At 43.6% G+C, this 25900-nt stretch overlaps 1 protein-coding gene across 6 annotated transcripts in view; it reads left to right on the top strand.

The window, feature by feature from the left end:
• The window catches only part of LOC135202535 (RNA-binding protein 25-like), a 74120-nt gene extending 51356 nt beyond the window's left edge, over nucleotides 1-22764 (top strand). For all 6 annotated transcript variants that reach the window (XM_064232005.1, XM_064232002.1, XM_064232000.1 and 3 more), the window contains 2 exons: nucleotides 3189-3335; nucleotides 20469-22764. In XM_064232005.1, coding sequence (XP_064088075.1) covers nucleotides 3189-3335; nucleotides 20469-20564 — 243 coding nt within the window. In that variant the 3' untranslated portion in view covers nucleotides 20565-22764. The remainder of the gene's footprint in view (nucleotides 1-3188; nucleotides 3336-20468) is intronic.
• Nucleotides 22765-25900: the final 3136 nt, after the last annotated feature.

The raw sequence follows: 25900 nt of genomic DNA, 5'->3' as shown, positions 1-25900 counted from the left end.
AGTCTTTTAATGTCTTGGTGTATTTCTTAAACGGTTGTGGTGATCCCTCGTTTTTCATTGTATTTTGTGGTGATTTGTACTGCGCCCTGAGCAGGGGCATTATAGTCTTGTCCATTACGGTCTCGTCCTCAACGGCAAGTACTTATTATTGTGTCCGACGCACGGATCCATATATCCTGTCGGTACAATAAAGGCCAGCAGACTACAGAGGCAGTAACCACTGAGTCAGCGGTCTTTAAAGGTAAGGAACCTATATCTTCGGATAATTCCAACAGTTGTTATTTTAGCTGCCATTGTCCCACCACCTAAATGTGTCAATCAGCTATATGTAACCACCGGGTAAGTTATATAAGTGAAAATGACATTTTTATAATAATATAAATTTTCACTTATACTTACCTGGTGGTTACATAACGAAGCCCGCCCTCCTCCCCTCATATGGACAGGTAGGCATGAAACTTCTGATTTATTGTTGGAATGGTTCCCGGTACCCGGTAGAGGGCGGGAGTAGAGGGATCACCTGTCAAACCATTAGCGCTACCGCAAATTTCAAATTCTGCCGTGACGTCAGGAGACGACAGCTATATGTAACCACCGGGTAAGTATAAGTGAAAATTTATATTATTATAAAAATGTCATGTTTTAGTGGAAGGGTTGGCTACCTATCCCAGTGATGCTCCTAGATTGAGGTCCTTGCTAGACTCCCCAGCACTTGTGAGGAAGCAAATCATAAGTCTAAAGGAAGTCTGTGCAGATCTGCCCATAAGTAGTAGTTGCTCCTTCAGTAGAACCTGTTGCTACCCAAATTCTCACTCGATTTGTTCAGGGCAAGTTGAACATTATAGCAGACGAGTTGATCCGTCTACCCATGGAATGGTCACTGAATCCACGGGTGTGCACTGACCTGTGGAAACGGGGAAGGTCGTTGGTAGACCTGTTTGCAATGTCAAGAAATCGACTGCCCCTGTACTGTTCTCCTGCCTCAGACCCTCGAACCTGAGCAACAGACACGATGCTCCAGGATTGGTCAAATCGGGAATTTTATGCCTTTCCCCCTTTCAATCTAGTCAGGGAAGTCATAAAAAATTTTCAGTCACTTTGCAACATATCAGTGAGCTTGTGGCTCTCTTCTGGCTTCAGGGGAAATGATTCCCTGGACCTCATAGAACTTCTGTCAGACTTTCCCAGGCTCCTTTCACAACGGAAAAATCTGCTCCAACAACCGCACTTTAGCAGGTTCCATCAGGGGTGTTATCCACTCTCACTGACAGGCTTCAGACTGTCGGAAAGCATGTCAGAGCAAAAGGTTTTTCAAGAGAAGTTGCAAGAGCTATTGCTCAGTGTAGGCACGACACTTACCAGAGTCGACCAAGTAAAGTGGGCAGTGTTTCGCAGTTGGTGCAGATGATGTGGCAACTCATCTTCTGAAACTTGTATAGCCCAACTTGCAGTTTTTGTTGTTTTTGAAGACGTCTAGGCAATTTTATACATCCACAATTAAGGGCTACAGAGCGATGCCGAATTCTGTATTCAGACAAAGAGGATTAGACTTCGCCTCAAATTAAGACATACCAGATTAGTAAAGTCTTCTAACTCTACAAAACAAGTTTCTCTTCACCCTGTCACCTGGAACTTGGACGTGGTTTTACTATGGCTTTCAGGCCCACTGATGAAGCCTTTAAGCTCTGCTTTTCTCAGGGGCTTAATGAGGAAGTCTCTCTCTCTCTCTCTCTCTCTCTCTCTCTCTCTCTCTCTCTCTCTCTCTCTCTCTCTCTCCTGCAGTGTGTTCCTTTATCATACCTAGGGTTCTTAGCTAAGAACGAAAACCCGTCCAACCCATGGCCTCGTAACTCCACCATCAAGAGCCTTACTGGAATCCTTGGACCATTGGAAGAAGATAGAGTATTATGTCCAGTGAGAGCTTTGAGTCATTACATTGACAGAACAAAAAAGACGAGAGGAGATTTTCGTAACTTGTGGTGTTCAGTTGAGGATACAGAGACCTTTGTTGAAGAATGCCATCTCTTTCTTCCTGAGAGACACTTTTACAAAAGCTCATTCGAAGTTTCAGGAGGAAACCTACCTTTGCTGAAAGTAAAGGCACATGACATTCAGGCTGTAACCACATCCTTGGCCTTTCAGTGAAATCTCTAACTCGATTCTGTCATTCAGTGGACTTACTGGAAATGTTGATCAGTGTTTGCAAACCACTACTTGTGTGATGTTGAAATAGTGTTTGAGGACTATAGTACATTTGGTTCGTTTTCCACAGCTGGCATGGTACTAGGGAATGACGGGTAGAAGTGATTCTTTCATTTTCTCTAACTTTGCTTTGTATTGGGTCATTGAGTTTATGGGAAGCCTGGGGGGTACTTTGTGCCTGGAGTATGTACCAGTCATTTTTTTTTTAATCAGTTGGGCATTGGTTTTTTAACTTGGTGTTCAGGTAGTAGTTTTTGGTTAGTTACGGTCGTGTGAAGACCAGGGCAAGGATATTGGTCCTTACTTTGGCAATCATCGGAGTACTCCTTAACCACAAAGTTCCCACTGACGTAGAGACAACTGACACTATAGTCATGTCCCTACAGGTTGAGATGAGCAATGTTTTAGCTCTTACCAGGTAAGGTTACAACAAGCATTCCGAAAATGCTAGCTTGTGTCTATTGTAATTTGTTTTCATTTATAAGTGCTTTGGAGTAGTGCATGTCCATGAGTCCCACCCCCTATCAATGTGGGACTCGGCTATGTAATTACTTGGTATGTTACTTAAATAGAAATGACATTTTTATAATAAAATTCGATTTTATATAAACTTACCAAGTAATTACATAATCGGAGCCCTCCCTCCCTATGTAATGGACATAGAGCATTAACAAACTGAGCTCATTAGCTACGTTGTACCTATTCTTTCCCGGATGTGGGCGGGGCACATACCTGCACCAAAAAACAACATAGCATTACCATGAATATTAAATTTAAAGCACCTGTTAAAAGTAGAAACTATAGCTATGTAATTACTTGGTTAGTATATATAAAATCTCATTTTATTTTAAAAATATCATATTTCAAGTGTTATAAGCTTTTAAAAATTCTCACAAATAAACCTAAAATGTTTAGTTGCCATTTATTCAGTTTGTTGTTTTCCTACAAGTTACCGTAAATATAGACAACTTTCTTTTATTTTTCAGGTTTTAATGGAGAAGAGAATCCGACCGTGGATTAATAAGAAAATTATTGAATACATTGGAGAACCTGAACCAACTTTAGTAGATTTTATTTGCTCCAAAGTTCTAGTAGGATCAGAACCACAGTCACTCCTAAATGATGTACAAATGGTTAGTCATAATTTCTTTCTCTTGGTAAACATACACAATATGTAGATTTTCTCTTTGGTTGTTGTACCCTGGTGTTTTCAGAATTTGATTTTAACTAAACATCTTGAATATCTTGGTAATTGAATGACATTGGAGGTAACCTTGTGATATGGATCTATCCTTATCGATTGCCATGTCCTCTCTGTAAGCACTAAGAAGTTTGAGTGGCTTATTTGGTCTGATCTTACACTGGTACAAGCAGTGTCCTTGACAAAGGCCTCATATACACCAGCATTTACTAAAGTAGACCATCCACATTGAGAGAATAAAGGTTAAATGTGACCAACGGAGGTACACCAATGATGCCACAGACTCCTTGCATATAGTACAATCTTTTATTATTTTTTAAGTAGTTTCCAGCTGGTGCCAGAAGATTTATCATCTTGTTTAGACCTGAGGTTTGTTAGCTATGAAAAATACAAATTGATTAAATATTTGTCCTATTTTTAACAAAGTAGTGTAGAGTTTTTAAATATTAGTTTTCATACATTCAACTTACCTGTCAGATATATACATAGCTATCGACTCCGTTGTCCCTGACAGAAATTCAAATTTCGTGGCACTCGCTACAGGTAGGTCAGGTGATCTACCGCCCTGCTCTGGGTGGCAGGACTAGGAACCATTCCCGTTTTCTAATCAGATTCTCTCTCTCGCCGGTAGTATCAACATTGTTGTTACTTCCTCCTGACTGGAATTCTTTTTTCACAACGCTTTTGATCATCTTTCGACTGATTTTTGGTGACGTACTTGGATCGTTGTTTGGCATTCGCTATCGTGGACTGTTTTTTTGGACTTCGCTTTGGATTTTCGTGAATATGTCTGATTCTAGTGTTAGCTTCAGAGTGTGTGTGAATGAGGGCTGTAAGGTGAGGATTCCGAAAGCTTCGGTAGATCCTCACACTACATGCAGTGGTTGTAGAAGGGTTAAATGCTCAATTGAGAATACGTGTAACGAGTGTGAGAGATTGAGTGCGCAAGAATGGAAGAACCTGACTTCTTACTTGAAGAAGTTAGAGAAAGATAGAGAGAGGAAGGCGGCTTACAAAAGCCGGAAAATGTCTAGTAGTTCTGTAGCTTCTTCTTCTTCTCATAATTATGCCCATTCTATTTCAGCCCATTCACAAGTTAATCCCTCTGATTCCGCCTCAGAAATAGCGGAACTCAGAGCTTCCCTTCAAAAAATGCAAGAAAAAATGGAAGCATTGGAAGGTAAGAGAAGTGAATGTGGTTTCTCGAGTGATGTTAGTGTCCCCAGTGTAGTGGAGGGGCCGTCTGGTCGTCTCTGCGACGCTCCCAGGCCTAGACCTCTTCCAAGCTCCCTCTGGGGCCCCAGAGGAGCAAGGAAAGTCGAAAGCCTTACGGGGGTCGTGGAGAATCCCCAACGATCAGGCGTCCCTTCGCAGAATCTTATACATCTCAGACTGCCAGGGACAGCTATAGGAAAAGCGTCCTTCGTGAGTGCTTTTCATCATCTAGTTCGCCTTCTCCGAGAAGAGGATGGAAGGAATCGAAGCTTTCACGTCCGCTGAAAAGGAATTGGAAAGAACCTGAGCTCAATTCTAGCCCCGAGCTTTTCTCTGAAGAGGATGCGCCTTCGGTAATCAAGAAAGCTAGAAAGGAGTTAGATCCTTGGAATGTAAAAGACTCTCGAGCGCCTTCCAGATCTCCTTCTCCTGATTCGAATGAGCCTTCGACCAGGAAAATTTTGATGAATGTGCAGGAGCAATTAGCGTCTTTGGTAGGAGTACTTTCTAAAGAGCCTACTCGTAAAAAGGATGACAGGCTTCCGATTAAGAGTTCCAAATACCGATCTCCTGTCGGACGCGACGAACCCTCCAGGGGAGTTGTCGCACAGGCGGCCATCTCTGGGGGGAGCGGTGCGTTAGGCAGGCGAGACGTGAGAAAGGAAGTAACTCCTGCCAAGCGTCTGGCGCCAAGTAGGCGCAAAGAGCCTGAATTTACTGTAGATCGTTCTAGGCCCAGATCTTCATCCAAGCAACAAGAGCCAACTGGAGAAGAGAGAACTCCTGATAGGAGTAAAGCGCCCGCTAAGCGCAATATACTTGCCATTCGAAAGGCGCATTCCATGAGCGATACTCCTACCAAGCCACAGGAGTATTCGGAACTAGATGCGCCTTCCATAGGTCAGGAGTATTCGGAAAGAGATACTCCTGCCAGGCGCCTTGAGTACTCTTGACCTCGATACTCCTCCCAGGCGCCAGGAGTATTCTAGACTTTTTACTCCTACCAGGCGCCAGGAGTATTCGAAGCGCGATGCGCCTACCAAGCGCCAGGAGTATTCTGAGCTTAATACTCCTAACAGGCGCCAGGAGTATTTGGAGCGAGATGCGCCTACCAGACGGCAGGAGTATTCGAAGAGTGTTACGACTGTCAGGCGCCAGGAGTATTCCAAACAGGATACTCCTACCAGGCTCCAGGAGTATTCTCAGCGAGATACTCCTGCTAAACGCCAGGCGCATTCTCCTCATGAAGAGCTTGATATCCGACAGGAGTCTAACAGGCGTAAAACAGTGATACGTGACTCGCCTAATGATAAACGTAAGGAGAGAGTTACTCCTAGCCCCTCTCCTAATAGAAGTGCTTCTTCTTCGGAAAGGAAGAAATCAAGAGAGGAGACAGAGGAGGGAAGGGAGCCTTCTCCTTCCGAGCCTATTAATTTAGATGACGTCTCGGAGGACGAAGTTACTAACAGAGAAGGGCTTTCGAATTACAAAGTTCTTTCTGCTCTTCTCTTAGAAGAATATGGAGATGCATTGACTCCAGGCGCTCCTCCTTCTCCGCGCGCTCTATTTTCAAGTACGAAGGCGCACAAGTCTTCATCTTTCCTGAAAATGAAGCCGGCCATATCCATGAATAGGGCCTTACAATCTCTTGACTCCTGGATCAAGACAAAGAAGGAGTTAGGAAGGACGATCTTTTGCATGCCTCCGCTAAACTAAGGTAGGAGAGGCATATGGTACGAAAACGGGGGGGGAAAATATGGGATTGTCTCTGCCCGTTTCAGCTGAATCGGACTTCTCCAGTCTCGTAGACTCGTCGAGGAGACATGCCTTAAATTCAGCGAAAGCAACATGGGGTCTTTCGGAAATGGACCATCTCCTCAAGGGACTTTTTCATACCTTAGAAGTATTTAACTTCCTAGATTGGTCCCTTGGGGTTATTGCTAAGAAGTCCCATGAAAAAGAACAACTAAGCCCTGAAACCTTACATAGCATCCTTACATGCATCGATAAGGCGGTTCAAGATGGATCAGCGGAAGTGTGCTCCCTCTTCGGTGCGGGAATACTAAAGAAGAGAGAGCGGTTCATAGTGCCTTTCTCACTAAGGCCGTCTCGCCTTCGCAGAGATCCGCTTTGCTGTAGCGCTCTCTCTGAACATTTATTTCCTTCTCAGTTGGTGAGAGACATTGCCCATTCGCTAACTGAGAAAGCCTCTCAAGATCTTTTAAGGCAATCCTCAAGGAAAAATAGACCTGTGGCTAGTGAGGAAAAGAAAGCCTCTAGGCCAGCTCAACAACAGCAGCCCTTTCGAGGAGGCCCTCAGGCTAGATCCATCGTCAGAAGAAAGTCAACGGAAAAAAGGGGAAGATCTGCCTTCCGTCCCTTTAAGAAGGGAAAATGAGAAATCTTTCCTCCAGACACCTGTAGGAGCCAGGTTACAATTCTTTGCGGGAGCATGGGAAGACATAGGATCCGATCCTTGGTCGGTGTCAATAATCAAGAAGGGTTATTATATCCCATTCAAGGACAGGCCCCCCTTGACAACATCACCGAGGGAACTGTCAGCCAGATACAGGGACCCTGTTCTGATGGATACTCTCGTCAAATGGTGGAACAGATGTGGGACAAAAGAGCACTAGAGCTGGTACTGGATCAAAGCTCCCCGGGGTTTTACAATCGCTTGTTTCTCGTAGCGAAAGCCTCGGGGGGATGGAGACCGGTACTGGATGTAAGTTCGCTGAACAAATTCGTACAACAACAGAAGTTCAGCATGGAAACGTCTGCCTCAGTACTTGCAGCTCTCCGTCAAGGAGATTGGATGGAGTCCCTAGATCTTCAAGACGCATATTTCCACGTCCCGATTCACCATTCGTCGAGGAAGTACCTTCGTTTCATGTTCGAGGGAAGGATCTATCAGTTCAGGGCCCTGTGTTTCGGCCTTTCTACGGCTCCCCAAGTCTTTACAGACTTGATGAAAAATGTGTCAAAACACCTTCACATGAAAGGGATAAACGTCTCCCTATACCTGGACGACTGGCTCATCAGGGCCAGGTCTCAAAAGCAGTGTCTGGAGGACCTGTCAACAATCCTGGAATTGACAAAGACATTAGGATTAATCGTGAACCTCGAGAAATCTCAGATGGTCCCCAGCCAGAACGTAGTCTATCTGGGGATTCAGATGGATTCTCGGGGTTTTCGAGTATTTCCTTCTCAAGAGAGAGTAAGGAAAGGCTGTGCCACAGTATTGAACTTCTTAGAGAAAGAGCGTACTTCAGCGAGGGAATGGTTGAGCCTTCTGGGGACCCTTTCCTCGCTCGAACAGTTCTTTCCTCTAGGGAGACTACATCTCCGTCCGCTTCAGTTCTTCATGAGAAGCAGTTGGAGTTGGAAGACAGGACAGCTCTCGGACACGTTTCCAATCTCATTAGAAGTAAAGCAACAATTAAGGTGGTGGTTGACCCCCTCAGAAGAGAACAAAGGAGTATCCTTAGAAGTTCGGAACCCAAACCTGACATTGTTCTCAGACGCGTCGGAGACAGGTTGGGGTGCGACTTTAGGGTCCAAAGAAGTGTCAGGCACCTGGTCGGAAGAGCAGGTGTCATGGCACATAAATTGCAAGGAGCTCTTTGCGATTCACCTCGCGCTAAGGAGCTTCGAGCAGATAGTCAAAGACAAAGTAATACAGATAAACTCCAACAATACGACCGCTCTGGCTTATGTCAAGAAACAAGGAGGAACTCACTCTCTCGCCCTATACGAACTGGCAAGAGATCTGCTGATTTGGGCAAATCAAAGGAACGTGGTTCTTCTAACGAGATTTGTTCAAGGGGAGAGGAACGTGAGAGCGGACAGACTGAGCAGGAGGTTCCAGGTCCTTCCTACAGAATGGACCCCCCACTCGGAAGTCTGTCAGACCCTTTGGTATCTTTGGGGGAAACGCAGATAGATCTATTCGCCACGTTCTCTCCAAAAGGATAGATACATTTTGCGCCCTGGTAGAAGATCCCAGGGCTTATGCAATAGACGCCTTTCTCCTGGACTGGTCAGGGCTAGACGTGTACGTTTTTCCCCCATTCAAGATTCTGGGGGAAGTAGTCAGAAAGTTTGTGGCCTCGAAGGGAACCAGAATGACTCTGATAGCCCCATATTGGCCATCCCGAATTTGGTTCACGGAGGTGATGGAGTGGACAGTGGACTTCCCCAGATCTCTTCCAAACAGGACAGATCTGCTCAAACAACCCCACTTCGAGATACCATCAAAATCTACCCGCTCTTGCTCTGACTGCCTTTCGACTATCGAAAGACTTGTCAGAGCGAGAGGGTTTTCTCGCAAGGCGGCAAGCGCAATTGCTAGAGCCCGCAGATCATCTACTAGGCAAGTGTACCAATCGAAGTGGGAAGTTTTCAGAAACTATTGCAGGTCGAAGAAGCTGTCCTCTTCCAATACCTCTGTAACCGAAATTGCGGATTTCCTTCTTTTCCTGAGGGAAAAGTCACATCTCTCTGTACCAACAATTAAAGGATACAGAAGTATGCTTTCGTCAGTCTTTAGAAACAGGGGCTTAGACTTGACGAATAATAAAGATTTGCACGATCTCATCCGCTCCTTTGAAACGTCGAAGTCAGTAGAGCCTAGGATTCCGAGCTGGAACTTAGATGTGGTTCTGAAATTTCTGTCCTCGGAAAGTTCGAACCACCTCATACGGCTTCATTCGGGATATCACTAGAAAGTGTATATTTCTGCTATCTCTGGCTACGGCTAAAAGGGTCAGCGAGTTGCACGCCCTTGAGTCACGAGTTGGCTTCAAAGAAGATTCTGCGATTTGTTCATTCCAGACTTTTTCTTGCCAAAAACGAGAACCCTTCGAATCCCTGGCCTAGGAGTTTCGAGGTAAAAGGACTTACTAGCCTAGTAGCAGAGAAAATAGAAAGATCACTTTGTCCAGTTAGAGCACTGAAATTCTATCTGGACAGAAAAGAAGCGGTTGGGAGGCTCACAACATGGTCTATGGTGCTCGGTGAAAGACCCCAAGAGACCTATGTCTAAAAATGCTTTGGCCTTCTTTGTTAGAAGTGTAATTACCGAGGCTCATAAGAACTGCCCAGATGACTCTTTTAATCTATTAAGAGTAAAAGAGCTCATGATGTAAGGGCAATCGCGACATCAATTGCGTTCCAGAGAAAAAAAACAAAAAATTTTTTTAAAATTGTCACTTAAAGATATTTTGGACGCAACCTATTGGAGATGCAACTCAGTACAGGGGGTCCTCGAGTTACGACGTTGATCCGTTCTTACGATGCGTCGTAACACGATTTTCAGCGTAAGTCGGAACATTGAAAAATACCACATGATTTAATGTAAATACCTATCAATAACAACGAGAGAACAATTCCTTACCTTTATTAGTTTGATTGGCTTGCACACTGGAGAGGAGCTGCGGTGCTGGAGAGACTGGGGGAGGTTAGTGAAGAGAAAAAGAACCTCCAGAACTGAGTGCTGAGATGACTGAGGCAGATGATTCTTGAGGTGAGGTGAGGCAGAACATACTACTGGAGATGCTTGGAGCAGGTGAGTCTTTAGGTGAGGCAGAACCTACAGAAGGTGTGGCTGGAGATACTGGGGCAGGTGGTGAGTCTGGGTAGCAGAACATTCAGAAGGTGCTGGAGATTGTGGGGCAGGCGAGTCTGGATTACAGAGGCAGCTGATGTAGAGGGTACAGGATCTCCTGCAGGCCTCTCTACCTTCTTAAAAATACTGCTCCAGGTTAGTCTGAACAGAGAGCGACCTCTTTTCATCCAAGATCTCCTTGTAACACTGCATCAAATCCATGACGCCTCTGGAAACCCTAGTGAACCTGTCCAAGTTGGGATCCTGAGCCTCAAAAGTTGACAACGCTTGCTGCAACTCTGCAAAACCTCTTATCAAGTCCTGCCTTGTGAAAGCCTTAGGCTCTGGGGTGGGTGCTGCTTCTTCTTCCTCTATCATCTGCTTCTCCAGTTGTTACAGGTCCTCAGCAGATAACTCCTTGCCATGAGACTCCAGCAGCTCTGTAACATCATCAACCTCCATCTCCAAATTGATTTCCTTACTCAGGGCCAAACAACGTTCTTGACAACTAGCTGAACTGTGTCCTCAAACCCATGGAAATCATTCACAAATTGAGGACAAATTTTCTTCCAGACACCATTCATGTTTGTTTGCTTAACCTCCTCCCAGGAATTAGCAATGTTCTTTACAGCATCAAGGATGTTGTAGGATTTCCAAAAGTCCTTCAGAGTCAAGTCCTTCTTGGTTTCAGTTGCCTGTAAAGCCATAGCAATTGTACCTTCGTAGGTAGTAGGCCTTGAACGAAGCAATCACTCCTTGGTCCATAGGCTGTAAAAGGGCCGTGGTATTAGGTGGAAGGTAAACCACCTTGACATTAGGGTTTGAAGTCTCCCAGCTGGGCAGGGTGTCCAGGGGCATTGTCCAGCACTAGCAACACCTTAAAGGGGATACCCTTGGAGGCGCAATACCGCTCCACACTTGGAACAAAATGGTTTACGAACCAGTCCTCAAAACACTGCAAGTGTCACCCATGCCTTCTTGTTGGACTTCCAAATTACTGGTAGTTGACCCTTCCAAATGCCCTTGAGTGCCCTTGGATTTTCAGCCTGATACACCAACAAGGGCTTCAGTTTGAAGTCGCCAGCAGCATTACCCCCAAGAAGTAAAGTTAGCCTCTCCTTGCTGGCTTTATGACCGGGTTGACTGGACCTTCTCCTCCTTGGCGATGTAAGTGCGGTTAGGCATACGTTTCCAAAACAAACCTGTCTCGTCTACGTTAAACACTGCTGAGCAGAATAACCCCCCTCCTTAATTATCTCAGACAACGCTTTAGGAATTCAACTCGCTGCTTTCTCATCCCCACTAGCAGCTTCACCTTGCAATTTAAGGTTATGGTAATTGGCCCGAGCCTTAAATCGCATAAACCAACCCCTACTAGCCACAAACTCTTCACTTTCACTTCCCTCCCCCTTTTCTTTTTTCAACGCTTCAAACAATCTTTTCGCCTTCTCCTGAATCACCATAAGGCTGACTGGGATACGCCGTTTGATTTTTGGGTTTCCTTCCAACCAAAACCACAAAGGCACCAATAACCTTTCCATTTCAATTATTAGACCACTACGCTGCTTAGTTATCACTGTCGCTTTCATAGGAGCAGATCCTTTCACATGTTCAACGATGCGCTCTTTATCTTTGATAATGGTAGCAACGGTCGAACGGCTAAGGCCAAGCGAGCGGCCAATGTTTGTTGGCGTTTCTCCCTTCTCAGATCGCTTTATAATGTCCACTTTAATTTCCATGGTGATGGCCTTTCTTTTCTTCGATGCACTACCATCAGAAGAGTCCGCCTTGCGCTTGGGAGCCATAACAAAGAGCAAAAAGTTACAAAAACGATACAACACGAGGGAGAGAGAGGCAGTGTAAACAACCAAAATGGCGTATGGGCGAGGAATGAGCGTAGCGAAGCGACGCCGTCCTCTCCCCCACAAAGCGTATTCTTCCGCCTTGCGCCCGGAACTAGTTCGCGTTTGTTTACGTTGCTTACGACGCTAAACCGCGTAAGACGGAACGACGCAAAATATTATTTTTTATATTTTTATGGGGGCGCGTTCGTAACCACGAAACATCGTAAGTCGAGACCAGCGTAACCCGAGGACTTACTGTATTTGCATCTCATTATTTAAAAGATGTGCGAGTAACGTATGAGAAATGTTTTTCTTTAGGTCCGTTTGTGTCCGCACAGACGGTTCTGGGTAAAGGAGAGAGCACCGATCCTTAAATATGTGTATGTAACCCTCTTGTCGGATGTGTTCTTGTGTTTCCTGTGCATGGGAGTGTCAGATGTCGCACTGGCGGCCTTCACTTCTCTTCATTAGGAAATCGAGTGACAGCTGACTATTAGAGGGGTACAAAATTGTTGTTTGATTTTGTATGTATGATTTTCGAGTTTGTGGTTGTTTGCTAAGAGTTTGGGGATGACTCTTAACAATCTTAGAACTAACACGGGTTAGGATCGGGTGATCGGGATCGGTTGTGTGCTCCTTAAAGAAGGCATGTTGTCATATAAGCGGATTAGCACCCCTTGACAAATGCCAGTTAGGCTCTGCCGAGTAAGTGGATAAGACCCCATCGACAGACCAGCAAGAACTCTTGGCCACAGATCACTATCTCGCTAAGGCTCTTGAGGTGAAGCAGACTCCTGGGCAGTAGCCACGAAGTCTTCCATCTAATAAGGTAGGAACCAAGGTTTATTTATACCTACAACATATGTTGTTTACCTGTCTAGTCAGTAAGTTAGCTGTCTCTTGCCCTCCACCAAAGGGTGTCAATCAGCTATGTATATATCTGACAGGTAAGTTGAATGTATGAAAATGATATTGTTATGATACAATAAAGTTTCATACATACTTACCTGGCAGATATATACGATTGAAGACCCACCCAGCCTCCCCGCAGGAGACAGGTGGAAGAGAGAATCTGATTAGAAAACGGGAATGGTTCCTAGTCCTGCCACCCAGAGCAGGGCGGTAGATCACCTGACCTACCTGTAGCGAGTGCCGCGAAATTTGAATTTCTGTCGGGGACGACGATTCGATAGCTATGTATATATCTGCCAGGTAAGTATGTATGAAACTTTATTGTATCATAACAATATCATATTGCAATGTTTATAAAAGCTGGTTAGTTGCATTTGTTTATCCGAGTTCTTCATTATTCTATAACCTCATCTACAGATTTATCTGTCAGACCTGTTAAACTACTCTACATTTTCAAAGTTAGGCGCCTAGTAAAGGGGTGTGTCTTGCCAATCTATATGACTTTTTGGTTCCCTTTTTTGTTGCTTGCCAGTAAATTTAGTGAAATATTCTTTTAGTTGTGTAACCAAGAAATGTTAGAGAACAAACCTGAATTTGTTCATACACGAAACAAACCTTCGGTCTTAACATTAGGATTTACTAGCGCCAAGCTGGAAACCGGTAGAATTAAAATTACACTTGTGAGATCCAGGGACTAATGGCATCTATACCAGGTCACGGGGCATGTATACCCAGAATGCCCACGGCTACCTGTGACCCATCAGTTATTTTCCTACCGCCTTTAAGATAAGACGTGTTACTGTCTATCTCATTTAAAGCCGGTTTTTCAGTTTGCCCGTTCTTTATCCATTTCATTTTTTATTTTTCATTCCTTTTCTTTCTCCAAGTGTGATCAGTGTGTGGTAAGAGTGTATACGTGGTATGATGGAGAATTTTGCCTCAACATCGGGATCGTCTACCGCTTCGAAGAGGAGACAAAGGAAATGCCCAGGAGTCAGTGGCTTCCCTTGTTCTAGGTTCCTAACTTCGGTGTCGACGGATCCTCATCCAACGTGTAGTAGGTGCAGGGAAAACGTATGTACGGTTACTAATCCGTGTTCTGTTTGTCGCGGTTGGTCGGTGGAACAGTGGAAGAAGTTCTATGGGAAAAGCCAATACAAAAGAAAGGGGGTGACGCCATCTTTGGATGACCAAACCTTACCGGCTTCTTTTGTATCGGTAATAAACCAGGCTGCTCCATATGTTTCTCCACCTGCTTTTGAATTGTCTCATAACCCTTCGGTTTCTCCTAGCGGTTCTGTATCGGAAACGTCAGGAGGGGCCTTGGGTAATTTTATGAATAATTTGCACTCTCCTTTGTTCCCAGCAAGTAGAGGGGGAGATCCGCCATCTTTGTTCCAGGCTCCTGCTACTCAAGCGCATAGGTTAGATGGTACGTGGTCAGCGCTAGGCCTACCAGGCGTACCAACCTTGGATGGTCTGCTTGCGCATTATATGGGACGTCACGGTTCCAGCAGGGTCCGGCAGCGCTGAATGTTCCTCATCCCCCGGGCTTGCAATTTATGGATTATTAATGCCGCTGCTTCACCATCCCACTCAGTATTTACAGCGATGCAGAACGTGGGAGGTAGTTTGGCAGCAAACGTGCGGTTGCCAGCAGAAACCTCTCAGTCTCTCCCTACGAGAGGGATGACGTCACAACATACGTCACACTCTGAGATGGCAGGCGTGATGACGTCACAGACCGATTCTCGGCCTTTTCGCTGCACCCAGACGCTAATACGCCTTCTGACCCGTCAATGCAAACTGTAATGCAGAAATTACAGGATATAGAGGAGAGAATGAATAAGAGAGACAAAAAGAAAAAGTGTGATTCGCCTTCTTCGTCTTCTTCCTCTAGTTCGGCGTCATCGCTAAGTCCGATAACGTCACGGCGAGCGCCAGTCAAGCGTTGGAGGAGGATTCGGGAGTTCCTAGCGGATCCTCGGGCCAAGAGGAGAAGAATCAATTCTTCCTCTTCTTCGGACCAAGACTGTCATTTTCAAGTCAGCAAGAAGGTCGGAAAATCAGTGGCTATTAAGCACAAGGTTGGCAGACGAAGCCGTTCGCAAGAGTCCGAACAAGCGAGAGAGGTGACGGCCGGCGAGCTAGCGGCCGAGGCGGAGTTGCCAGTTCGGATCGCAAAAACTGCGATACCTCTGGTAAAATCGACGTTGGCGGCGAAAGGTGCAGCAGAGGATGGAATGCAGGTCCCAGTTTCGCCCGTAAGGCCGTTCAAAATACGTACGAAGGACGATAACGCTCCTATTAAAAGTACGAAAAATAGAGAGTTGGTAACCTCGGCGGATACGTTCGTGGAAGGCAGTGTCCGTCTGGATAGAAGCCGAGGCCGGGCTCGCCGACGCTCGAAAACGATGCCAATGCTAATAGAGACGAACTTACCTCTGTCTTAAGGGAGCCTTCATCTTGGAGATCTAGACGAGATTCTCGCTCTAGATCCGTGAGCAGAGAAAGAGCGAGACGTTCTCGTTCCCCTGCTGACTATCTGGGATCGAGCCAACAGCGGCCAGCAAAGATCAAAGAGACCGCGGCCGTAGGGGCAGGCGGCCGTGGAATTCCGGGCCGTCTGTCAGAAGATAGAGGCGAGACAACATCTCTCGTGACGGAGAGTGGTACACTAGAGCCGGAGGAAGGAGAAAACCAAGAGTTTTCTGGCCTCGTATGCAGAGGTTATTGATTTGATTCGTCAATTCAATAGCCTTTCGGAGAAGACAGAAACACCGGCCAGTATGCTTCCTCCTGGAATTGACATGGCGTTTGGACTAAAGAGGGATACCAAGGTGTCGTATGAGTTGCCTTGTTCGAGTCATGCGGAATCGGTCTTGCAACACGTAAACGCAAAGATTGCAGGGAGGGATAATTCCTTAAGATCTAATAGATCATTTAAATTTATTCCCCCTCCAATGATAAAGCAAAGGAAATATTATACGACACCGAAGGTCCCTTTGCTGTCTAGACAAATGAACCCTAATGTTGTAAGGTTAAGGCCTGGATTAACCTTGGATCAGGTTAAAATGGAGTGCCCTCGATGACGTACCAAGAGGCTGCTACGTTAGAAGCAACAGCTTCTTCTGTCTTTCAGGCTGCGTCCTGGTTAGACCTTTGGTCAACAGCAGTGGCGAAAATTGCATCCTCGGAAGCAACAAGGAAAGTAGTGGATGAACCATTGTTCATTAGATTACTACAGTCAGGGTCCAAGGCGATTGCGTACCTGACAAACGTAAGTGCCAATGTTTGGGCAAATATCCTGCTAATGAGGAATGGGGATATCTTGAAATCGCAACTACTGTTGCCAGAGGTCATACTGGAAGAGGCGATAGATAGAAGAAGGATGGACACTAACGATAGGTTGGTGCAACAGGCAGTTAGGAAAACCTCTAACAGTCAAACTATTCCTTTGGAGGGAAGACAACAGCAGATGTCTCGAAAGAAGACAGTGAGACATAGCATCCCTAATAGAGTCACAAGACCCTCTTCCCCAAAGAGGATAACTCATTGGCCCTTTCACAATAGAAACAACAGAGGAAGGGGCAATAGGGGAAGAGGGAGAGGCTCAAGAAGATAGGATGGGCGCCTCCCATCACTCGGCCACACCAGTGGGGGGTTGCCTGGCAAATCACTGGAAGGTGTGGCAGGAACTAGGGGCAGAGCAGTGGGTGGTGGATGTTCTCAGGATCGGGTATTTGATTCCGTTCGAGGTAACCCCGCCCCTGACAGATCAACCATTACCCCACGTCACTTATGCCCACAAATCTCAGAAGGCCACTATTCTGCAGGACGAAGTGAAGAAGATGATGGAAAAAGGAGCTGTGCAACAAGTATGCAGTCCGACAAAAGGCTTCTACAGCAGGATTTTCCTGGTACCCAAAGCCAACGGGGAGTGGAGGACAGTAATAGACCTGTCAACGCTGAATCTGTTTATAAGGAAAACCAGTTTCAAGATGGAAACTCCGAAAACGGTTCTACAAGCAGTCAGAATCGGAGACTTTATGCTGACAGTCGATCTAAAGGACGCATACTTTCAGATACCAGTCCATCAGTCTTCAAGGAAATTTCTCCGCTTCAGTCTTGCAGGGAAAGCTTTCGAGTTCAAGGTCCTGTGCTTCGGATTGACAACATCTCAAGTTTTTACAAGAGTGTTCACCCTCGTGTCGGCGTGGGCGCATGCTCAGGGGATCAGGCTAATAAGATATCTGGACGATTGGCTGGTGATAGCAAAGTCCAGGGAGAAAATTACTCAGGGACAGGGCAGCCCTCCTGCAGCTTTGTCACAGCCTAGGTATTGTGGTGAATCAGCAGAAGTCGCAGCTGGATCCAAGTCAACGTTTGGAATATCTGGGAATGGTGATAGACACAACACAAGCCAAAGTATTCCCGACAGGACCAAAGAGTAGAGAAATGCAAAAACAAGTGGTGAATGCCTTTCTGGGAAAGCAGACACAGCCAGCAAGACAGTGGCAGGTGGTGCTGGGAATCCTAACCTCCCTGGAGAAGCTAGTACCACAAGGAAGGCTACACCTTCGGTCCCTACAATGGAGGATGAAGGAGTTTTGGTCACCAACAGTAGATCACCCGTACGAGCAAATTCCCTTGTCGGCAGAAGTGAGGAAAGACTTGCTGTGGTGGGTGGACGACGACAATCTGACAGTGGGTGTCCCCCTTCAACAATCCTCCCCAGACCTCTTGCTGTTCTCGGATGCGTCACTAGAAGGCTGGGGAGCCCATATGGAGGAGTTGATGGTGTCAGCAAAATGGAGTTGCAAGGACAGAGAACTCCATATAAACGTGCTGGAGTTGAAAGCAGCTTTCCTGGCTCTACAAGAATTCAGGGAGAGAGTAAAGGGACACTCAGTGGTATTGATGTCAGACAACACCACAGTAGTAGCTTATATAAACAAGCAAGGAGGCCTAGTTTCTCGGCAGTTACATGTAATGACAGTTCAACTTCACCAGTGGGCTATAGAGAACCTGGTAGACATCAAGGCCAGGTATATTCCGGGAAAAAGAAACATAGTGGCCGACAAGTTGAGCCGCAGGGATCAGATTCTGGGAACGGAGTGGTCCCTACACCAACAGGTAGTGGACAGGATGCTCATGTTGTGGGAAGGACCGATCATAGACCTATTCGCAACCAGGTACAACAAAAAAGTTGGAAGTGTATTGTTCAGTAGTCCCGGACGCAGAGGCAGTAGCAGAAGATGCGCTACAACACCCCTGGGACAATCTGGACGTGTACGCATTTCCTCCATTTTGTCTAATCCGTCAGGTTCTGAACAGGGTAATGCGGTCTCAGAACCTCAAGATGACCCTGGTAGCCCCGTTATGGCCGAAAGCAGAGTGGTTTCCAGACCTACTGGAACTCCTAGTAGATGTGCCAAGAGAGTTACCTCCATGGAGCAAACCTTCTGTGTCAGCCTCACGTGGAGAGGTACCACCAGTCGGTGAAGTCCCTATCGCTTCACGGGTGGAGACTGTCAAGTATCTCCTCCGAGAGCGAGGGTTTTCGCAGAAAGCAGCAACTCAGATGGCAGGTAATATCAGAAAATCATCTGCGACAGTATACCAAGGGAAGTGGTCAGCATACTGTGATTGGTGTCGTAGAGGGAACGTGTCTCCACTCAGTACCACTATTCAGCAGTTAGCAGACTTTCTGATATATCTCAGAACAGAAAAAGAAAAACATATGTCTGTATCTGCAGTGAAGGGGTACAGGGCTGCTAGCCTCATAGCCTTCAGTCTTACGAATGAAAGGAGTGGACATATCGTCTTCATGGGAGTTGGCCATGCTGATGAGGAGCTTTGAACAGTCATGCCTACCAAAGGAGCTAAAAGCCCCAGATTGGGATCTGACCAAGGTACTGAGTAGTCTGACAAAACCCCCCTACGAACCACTAAGGCAGTCCACGGATAGGAGCCTGACCCTGAAAACAGTCTTCTTATTGGCCTGGCTTCAACCAAAAGGGTGGGGGAGCTACATGGCCTCTCATATCTCATAAAGCACTCGAGAGGTTGGAGATCAATGGTGTGTGAGTTTGTCCCAGAATTCGTGGCAAAGACCCAAAATCCAACAATAGTAGACGGCAGATTCGACTCCTTTACCATACCTTCCTTGGCAGACTTTGTAGACAACGACAAAGCTGAAATGCTCCTGTGCCCCGTCAGGGCACTAAGGGAGTACGTAAAGAGAACAAGGCACCTCAGGCCGGGGTGCCAGAGGTTGTTCGTAAGTACAGGACGGAACAAGAAGGAATGTGTCCAAGAATACAATATCATTTTGGCTAAGGGAGACGATCAGAGATGCTTATACTGCAGAAGACAGAGGGTCAGATAGCCAGGTGGGAGCTAGAGCTCATGACATCAGGGGTGTGAGTGCTTCCCTGGCATTTAAGAAGAACATGTCTGTGGATAAAATTCTGAAAGCTGGCGTGTGGAGCGCCAAACAACTTTCACCTCATTTTATTTGAAAGATGTTGCCCATAGATCCTTGGACACCTTTTCCTTGGGTCCAGTGGTGGCGGCCCAACAAGTGATATAGTTCATCCAGTGCCCCTGGCGGGTCAGTTTGCGTCTAGTCTAAGATGAAGGTATGAAAGTAGAATGAATGGGATGACTGGTCTTTTTTCTTTACTACTTTCTTCCTACTCCTTTAACTACGGGCAATATGAAGGAGAGTACCGTCATGTGCTGGAACGGACTAGATGCAGGTGAGATGGTCAGCCATACTGTGAAGCTATCTTAGCTGATGATATACTTTTCAGTAGCAACACACCCCTCTGGATAATAAGGAAAAGAGGGGTGAAGGTGGATCCAGTCGCAAGGGACAAGAGTAAACAGTAGAATGGTATCTACACCCAGTGGGAGGAAACCAATAGATCCGCTTATATCTTTGGTCCTAGGTTCATTGTCCATTCTCTTAGAATTTCCCTATATATTCGGAAATGGATAAGGTGGCAAACTCCCAGTCAGTTGTAGAGACTTACCTCCCTCCAATAGTAAGTCTATCCTAATGTTAAGACCGAAGGTTTGTTTCGTGTATGAACAAATACCAAATTTGTAACTAATTTGTATTTTTCATAACTAACAAACCTGAGGTCTTAACATTAGGATTTACTAGCGCCAAGCTGGAAACCGGTAGAATTAAAATTACACTTGTGAGATCCAGGGACTAATGGCATCTATACCAGGTCACGGGGCATGTATACCCAGAATGCCCACGGCTACCTGTGACCCATCAGTTATATTTCTAACCCAGTTTAGACTGCTAGAGGGGTGGTTCGAGGTGGGCCTTTAACTGTTAAGACCTCAGGTTTGTTAGTTATGAAAAATACAAATTAGTTACAAATTTGGTATATTTTGTGTAAGGCATCATTTGAATTTCAGAACATTGTTCATTTGGTAATAAATGATCATATTTTTCTATCTTTTTCAGGTTTTAGATGACGAAGCTGAGGTCTTTGTTGTCAAGATGTGGCGGTTACTAATATATGAAATTGAATCAAAAAAATTAGGAACCAGTAAAGCGTAATATTTTTGTAATAGAAAATAAGGGATATAACTCTTCTGTTCATATGTTCAAAGATATTGTAAATTAATTTTTCTCTGAATAAGGTACTGTTTATACAATTTTTGTTTCATAGGTAAAAATTACTCGTGTTAAATTATCTTTGTTATTCCAAATCACATGCAAGTGCATAATTATGAGAAGCAATTCAGTCAATCAGTGCAGTTTGGACCAAAATAAGCAAATGGGTATTTGATGTCTCTCAAATGTGATGTTCAAAATTTTCTCTTCTTATCAAATTGTACTTTCATTGCAAAAAACATTAGGAGGCAGATGCCCGAGAAAAAAACAATTTAGATAGGAATAATGGTCTTGGGAAATGAATTTTACGACAGTAATGATCTACCAAAGTACTTAACAGCTTGATTTTCTTACATTTTTGTCTTTTTCCCTAAGTTGGTAACAATTGGACAGGGTTTAGTTGTCCAAGTGGTCTATGTTTGTCACAGCAAATTTTATTCAGTTTTTACCATCCTGATAATATTTTATTAATTGATTTTATAGTGAAACATTATTTACTAGTAGGAAACAGGTTCCACAGAATAATCAATCACCTTTGATGTTGACATTTTGGTGGTAAGTTTATTATACTTCATATTAATTTCAAATTTATTTAACTAAGAGTGTCATTGGTACTTTATTGATCAGTGATTTATGATTTAAAATTTGTTGATCTTTGTATGTAGTAACTGAAACTGTGCCCATAACCTATTTTGGGATGTTGTGTTCGATCTGTTACAAATTGTCAGGCATTTATTCATACTTAATTTTGTTGTCCAGTGTATTTTTAAAAATATCCTGAAATTACTGTATGATCATATAATAATTTTTTATGCATATGCATGTGCTAAGGATGGTTTTGTGAACAGGTTATGTACATGTAAACTAAATTTTCCGTATTCAGATACCAGGCTACACTGCATGGTTCCTTTGTTCTCTCTTGAATGGTGCTTTATAAGGTTATCATTACTGGTTGAAATGATTTCAAGGTAATATTGTTTGTAACCTGAATTTTTTTATTTACAGAGATTTAATTGATAAATTATTGTGTTTTAGGAATCTGGTAACTTGTTAAGTTGCACTAAAATTTTGTTATGGTTGTATTTTCCACTCTTGATTATACAAGTATCAGCCAGCTACCTAACGTTGCTCAGGAATTAATAGCAACAAAATCTTTCATTAATTATTAGAGATGAATATCTTTCCACCTGGCATAATATATTGCTATTTGATATTGAGTCACTTGTCATTGGATCAAAGGGGTTTGACTGAGTTTCTCAGTTATTTTGTATTAACATCTAACTAGATTTATGTAACTGCCGTATATAAATCCAAATTAATATTGTTTTGGGAAGAAAAGGAAAAGGACTACCTTTTATGTATTAAGGAAACCTGTACTACACTGTTGTTACACAACACTTTTTCCAGATACTTTTTTGTCGTCTAAGAGAGAGAACAGTTCAGTTTATTTCATGAAGAGTGCTGTTTCATAGTACATCACATGAAGAGAAATATCACAGCCCACTGAGTAAGACTTAATAGGTGAAGACCTGAAACCTGTTGGGTGTTGAGGCAGAAATCACAAGGGTGGGGAAGAACTCGCTTTATGTCGAACCCCCATAAAGGGAGAATCTAACGTAAAAACGTTTACAATGAATGAGTGAGAATTCGCAGTTCTCAAATTTTGATCATGTTTCTTTTTTTACAAAAAAATCTTGTCTGTATGATCTTCATTCCATGTGTAAATAATCACTTGCACAGTTTCATGTGTGAAACAGTACCTGTATTTTTCTTGTTATATTTATTCTTTTTTATTTTTTTTCTTTTCTTTTTTTTACACTTTAGGATAAGAACTTAACAAAGTGCTGAAAGGTGGTGATGAGTGGTACTGAGAGTTTAAATTCTTAATGATCTGTTCTTTTTTCAAAAGTGAAATTCTGGTTGCTATTCAGTTCCCTTCAAGTAAGGTGTGAAACATTTTGTATTTATGGAAGTTGAATATAGAGTGAAAGGGTTTATCACATTTGTTCTGGACTTTAATTATCTACAGAGTACTTTTAGTTAAAAGACAGATCAGTCATGGTGCAAAACTCTCCTGAGAATCCAAGGATGTCAAGTTTTGTTGAATGAAGTGTGTATGATTGTAAATAAAGACCAGTTTGAACATGCATTTATTATCCAAATAATTTCTAAACTTGTTGGTATTTTATCTCCAGAGATTTGGCCTTTTGCTAATGATTGGTGTCTAGAGGGAAGAATTTTATTATCTTTATGTTCAGGCCATAACATTCTCGTAAATTATATATGCCTTTTGTTACCTGGGAATATTATAGTAAAACAATGAGTCCTGTAGGAACTCTGTATACATCAGTCATCTGATATGGAAAGGAAATCCTGTATTATCTGAAGGTCCATAGATGAAACTACGTACAGTCACAGGTCAGACGGTAACGGCAGTGTACATCTTAAGTAGTATGAAAAAACCCTATGAACAATACATTCAAAGCGCCCCAGCGGCGTGGTTGGCATGGTATTAGCGTCCCACCTCGATGGTCGCGGGTTCGATTCTCGGCCATTCCATTGTGGAGTGTGAGATGCGTGTTTCTGGTGATAGAAGTTCACTCTCGATGTGGTTCAGGAATCAGGTAAAGCCATTGGTCCCGTTGCTGAATAACCACTGGTTCCATGCAACGTAAAAGCACCATACAAACAAAAACAAACAAACACATTCAAATTCCAACCGTTAACTGACACACACCTTACCTCTACAACATGTATAGATGATTAACTTGTATGTTGCAACTAGTAGCTTAGGAAGGTGATCAACAATGATGATGTGACTTGCAGCGGAAGATGCCGTAACTACACATTACAGTGTTGGTTTTTCTTGTATGCAGTCTTAGTGTGATATCAGTTTGTACATGATCCAGACAATTAGTATATGGAAACTGCACAGTGATATATCCTTACCAAAGAGATTTTATAAAAAGGAATTTTTGATGTGGAATGCCATATAAGATAATACCAAACTTATAAAAGAAATTATACAACTCTTGGTAGGAAACTATATCATAGCACTGATTACTAGAGTTGTTTGTAAGCATGGTGGTGGCAGGACTGAGAGACCAATAGTTACTAAGGCATGGGTATGTCGACTTCTCACTCAAAATAAATGTCAGGAACCATATCCTAATGGAGGTATGACCTCTTTGATGTTCATCACAATGTTTTTGTGCATAAAGAAAGAAGGAAATTGAATGAATCCTCAAGATGGCAGAGGCTGAGGAATACAATCTAAATTGCTATTGCTTGCTTGCTTGTATGGTGTTTTTACGTTGAAACCAGTTGTTATTCAGCAACGGGACTAACGGCTTTATGTGACTTCCGAACCACGTTGAGAGTGAACTAATATCACCAGAAATACACCTCTCTCTCTCAATGGAATGGCCGAGGATCGAACTAGCGACCACCAAGGTGGGATGCCAACACGATATCAACCACGCCACTTAGGTGCTTAAATTGCTCTTGGGGCCTGTATTAATCCATTACCTTCTTGGGGGAAGACCCAGTGTCAAGCAGTGTTAGTGTAATTCCCTTTCCTTAAGTGGATTAAAATGAGACTTGAGGTTTTTGTTGGTCATGGGGACTTTGATATGACACTTAAACATTCTAAATTACAAGTTACAAATTTAACTTGGAAAGGAATCCCAAATACTTCAGTCTGGAGTGAGCCACTGTGCAATGGATTGGAAAGAAGTCCCAAATATTTCAGTCTGGAGTGAGAGCTGCTGTGCGATGGATCTTATATCGATAAGGTCATCAATGAAATTATTTTGGTTCGTCATTAGTACCATTCAGGAACTAGTGGAGAATTCTATTCCTCCTTCACAGGGAAAGTCATTTTCTCCGAGGAAATCACCCAAGTTTCGGAGGTAACGTTGCGGAATATTTTTAAGCCGCCAGTTTTCCTTGTACCCGAAAGTTTGAGTGCTAAATTAACAGAAATACAAGTTGATACGTTTGTTAAGGTTTGAGTACATTTAAAATAACGTCAGTACCCCTCATACAGTGCATTATAGGCATTCTCTGGATTCTTAGCATCCCTTTGGACCCTAACTGTAATCCCTTAAGTTTCTTTTATCCTGCCTCCGTTCATATTCTCTTCTATCTTACTTTCTACCCACTCCTGACCATTGTTTCATAGTGGAACTACCAGGTTTTCCTAGTTACACCTTGAAAATGTTTCTACTCGCAATAATTTTCCTTTCAACGTTGAACCACCTCGTAGGTCCCAGGGTGCGGCCTTTAGCCAAAATTTCATATTTCTTTGCATTCCAGACCCCAACTTGTTAAAAGGATTATTGTTACAGTTTTCTCAACTGAAGGAATCGCAAATGGATGTGTTGTAGCAATCATTAAAAATTTCTGAAAATATCTGACACAGATTGTCTCCATAGGCAAGGTCTAGAGAGTGGTCCAAGGCGTACGAACTCGCCCGATCACATTTTCTCCTATACCAGCAATTCAATGACTCCTGCGTGACCTCGGGCCTAAACCGGCCCAGCAAAACTTTTATCACAGTCATCTTGAACTTAAAACAGTATTTTATAGTATAAAACTTTTATGAAAACCAAGAATTTAGCGTTATATTATTATAAATCAGGACACAAATATATTAGTATATAGATATATATATACGCACTATCTATATATATATATAGATATATATATATATATATTTATATATCAAGCCAACTTTGACAAAATTAACGCTGGAGATTACAGACAATATTGTCTTTGGTGTGGACCTACCCTCATTAACTTACGTTTTCCTTGATAACTTTGCATTAATTTTAGATAAATTGAAATTTATCCATAAAATCCAAATCGACAGTAGAATTTCCCCCGGGAAGAAAGAGGGGAAATAAATATTGTAGCTTTCGCTACCAGGTGGTACCATTGTCATTAGAATATTGGGTTATCTTGCTCGATTACTCTGTACTTATATGTGTTTGCTGCTTTCTGTAGAAGCAATTTAGAGGTCTGCTAAACATTGGCAGGGAGGATAAAGGTTATCACTCTGAACAGTTCTACTTCACTTTCGTGGAATCTTTGGGAAAATATTGATTTTTCCCATAATATGAGTGACCGACCAGTCTCCCCACAATAACCAGGCTAGTGAGGTGAGAGATGAAAGATGGCCCCGAAAAACAGGAGGAGACTGTTGTGAAACACAAACATTTAAAGCGGTTATGTCAGGTCTATTACAGCAAGTGGTACGTTTGTTTCCTATAGTGCTG

This window comes from Macrobrachium nipponense, chromosome 30 (assembly GCF_015104395.2).
Source record: "Macrobrachium nipponense isolate FS-2020 chromosome 30, ASM1510439v2, whole genome shotgun sequence".
NCBI lineage: Eukaryota > Metazoa > Arthropoda > Malacostraca > Decapoda > Palaemonidae > Macrobrachium > Macrobrachium nipponense.
The sequence above is the reverse complement of the archived record's forward strand: the minus strand, read 5'-3'. Positions and strand labels throughout refer to the sequence as shown.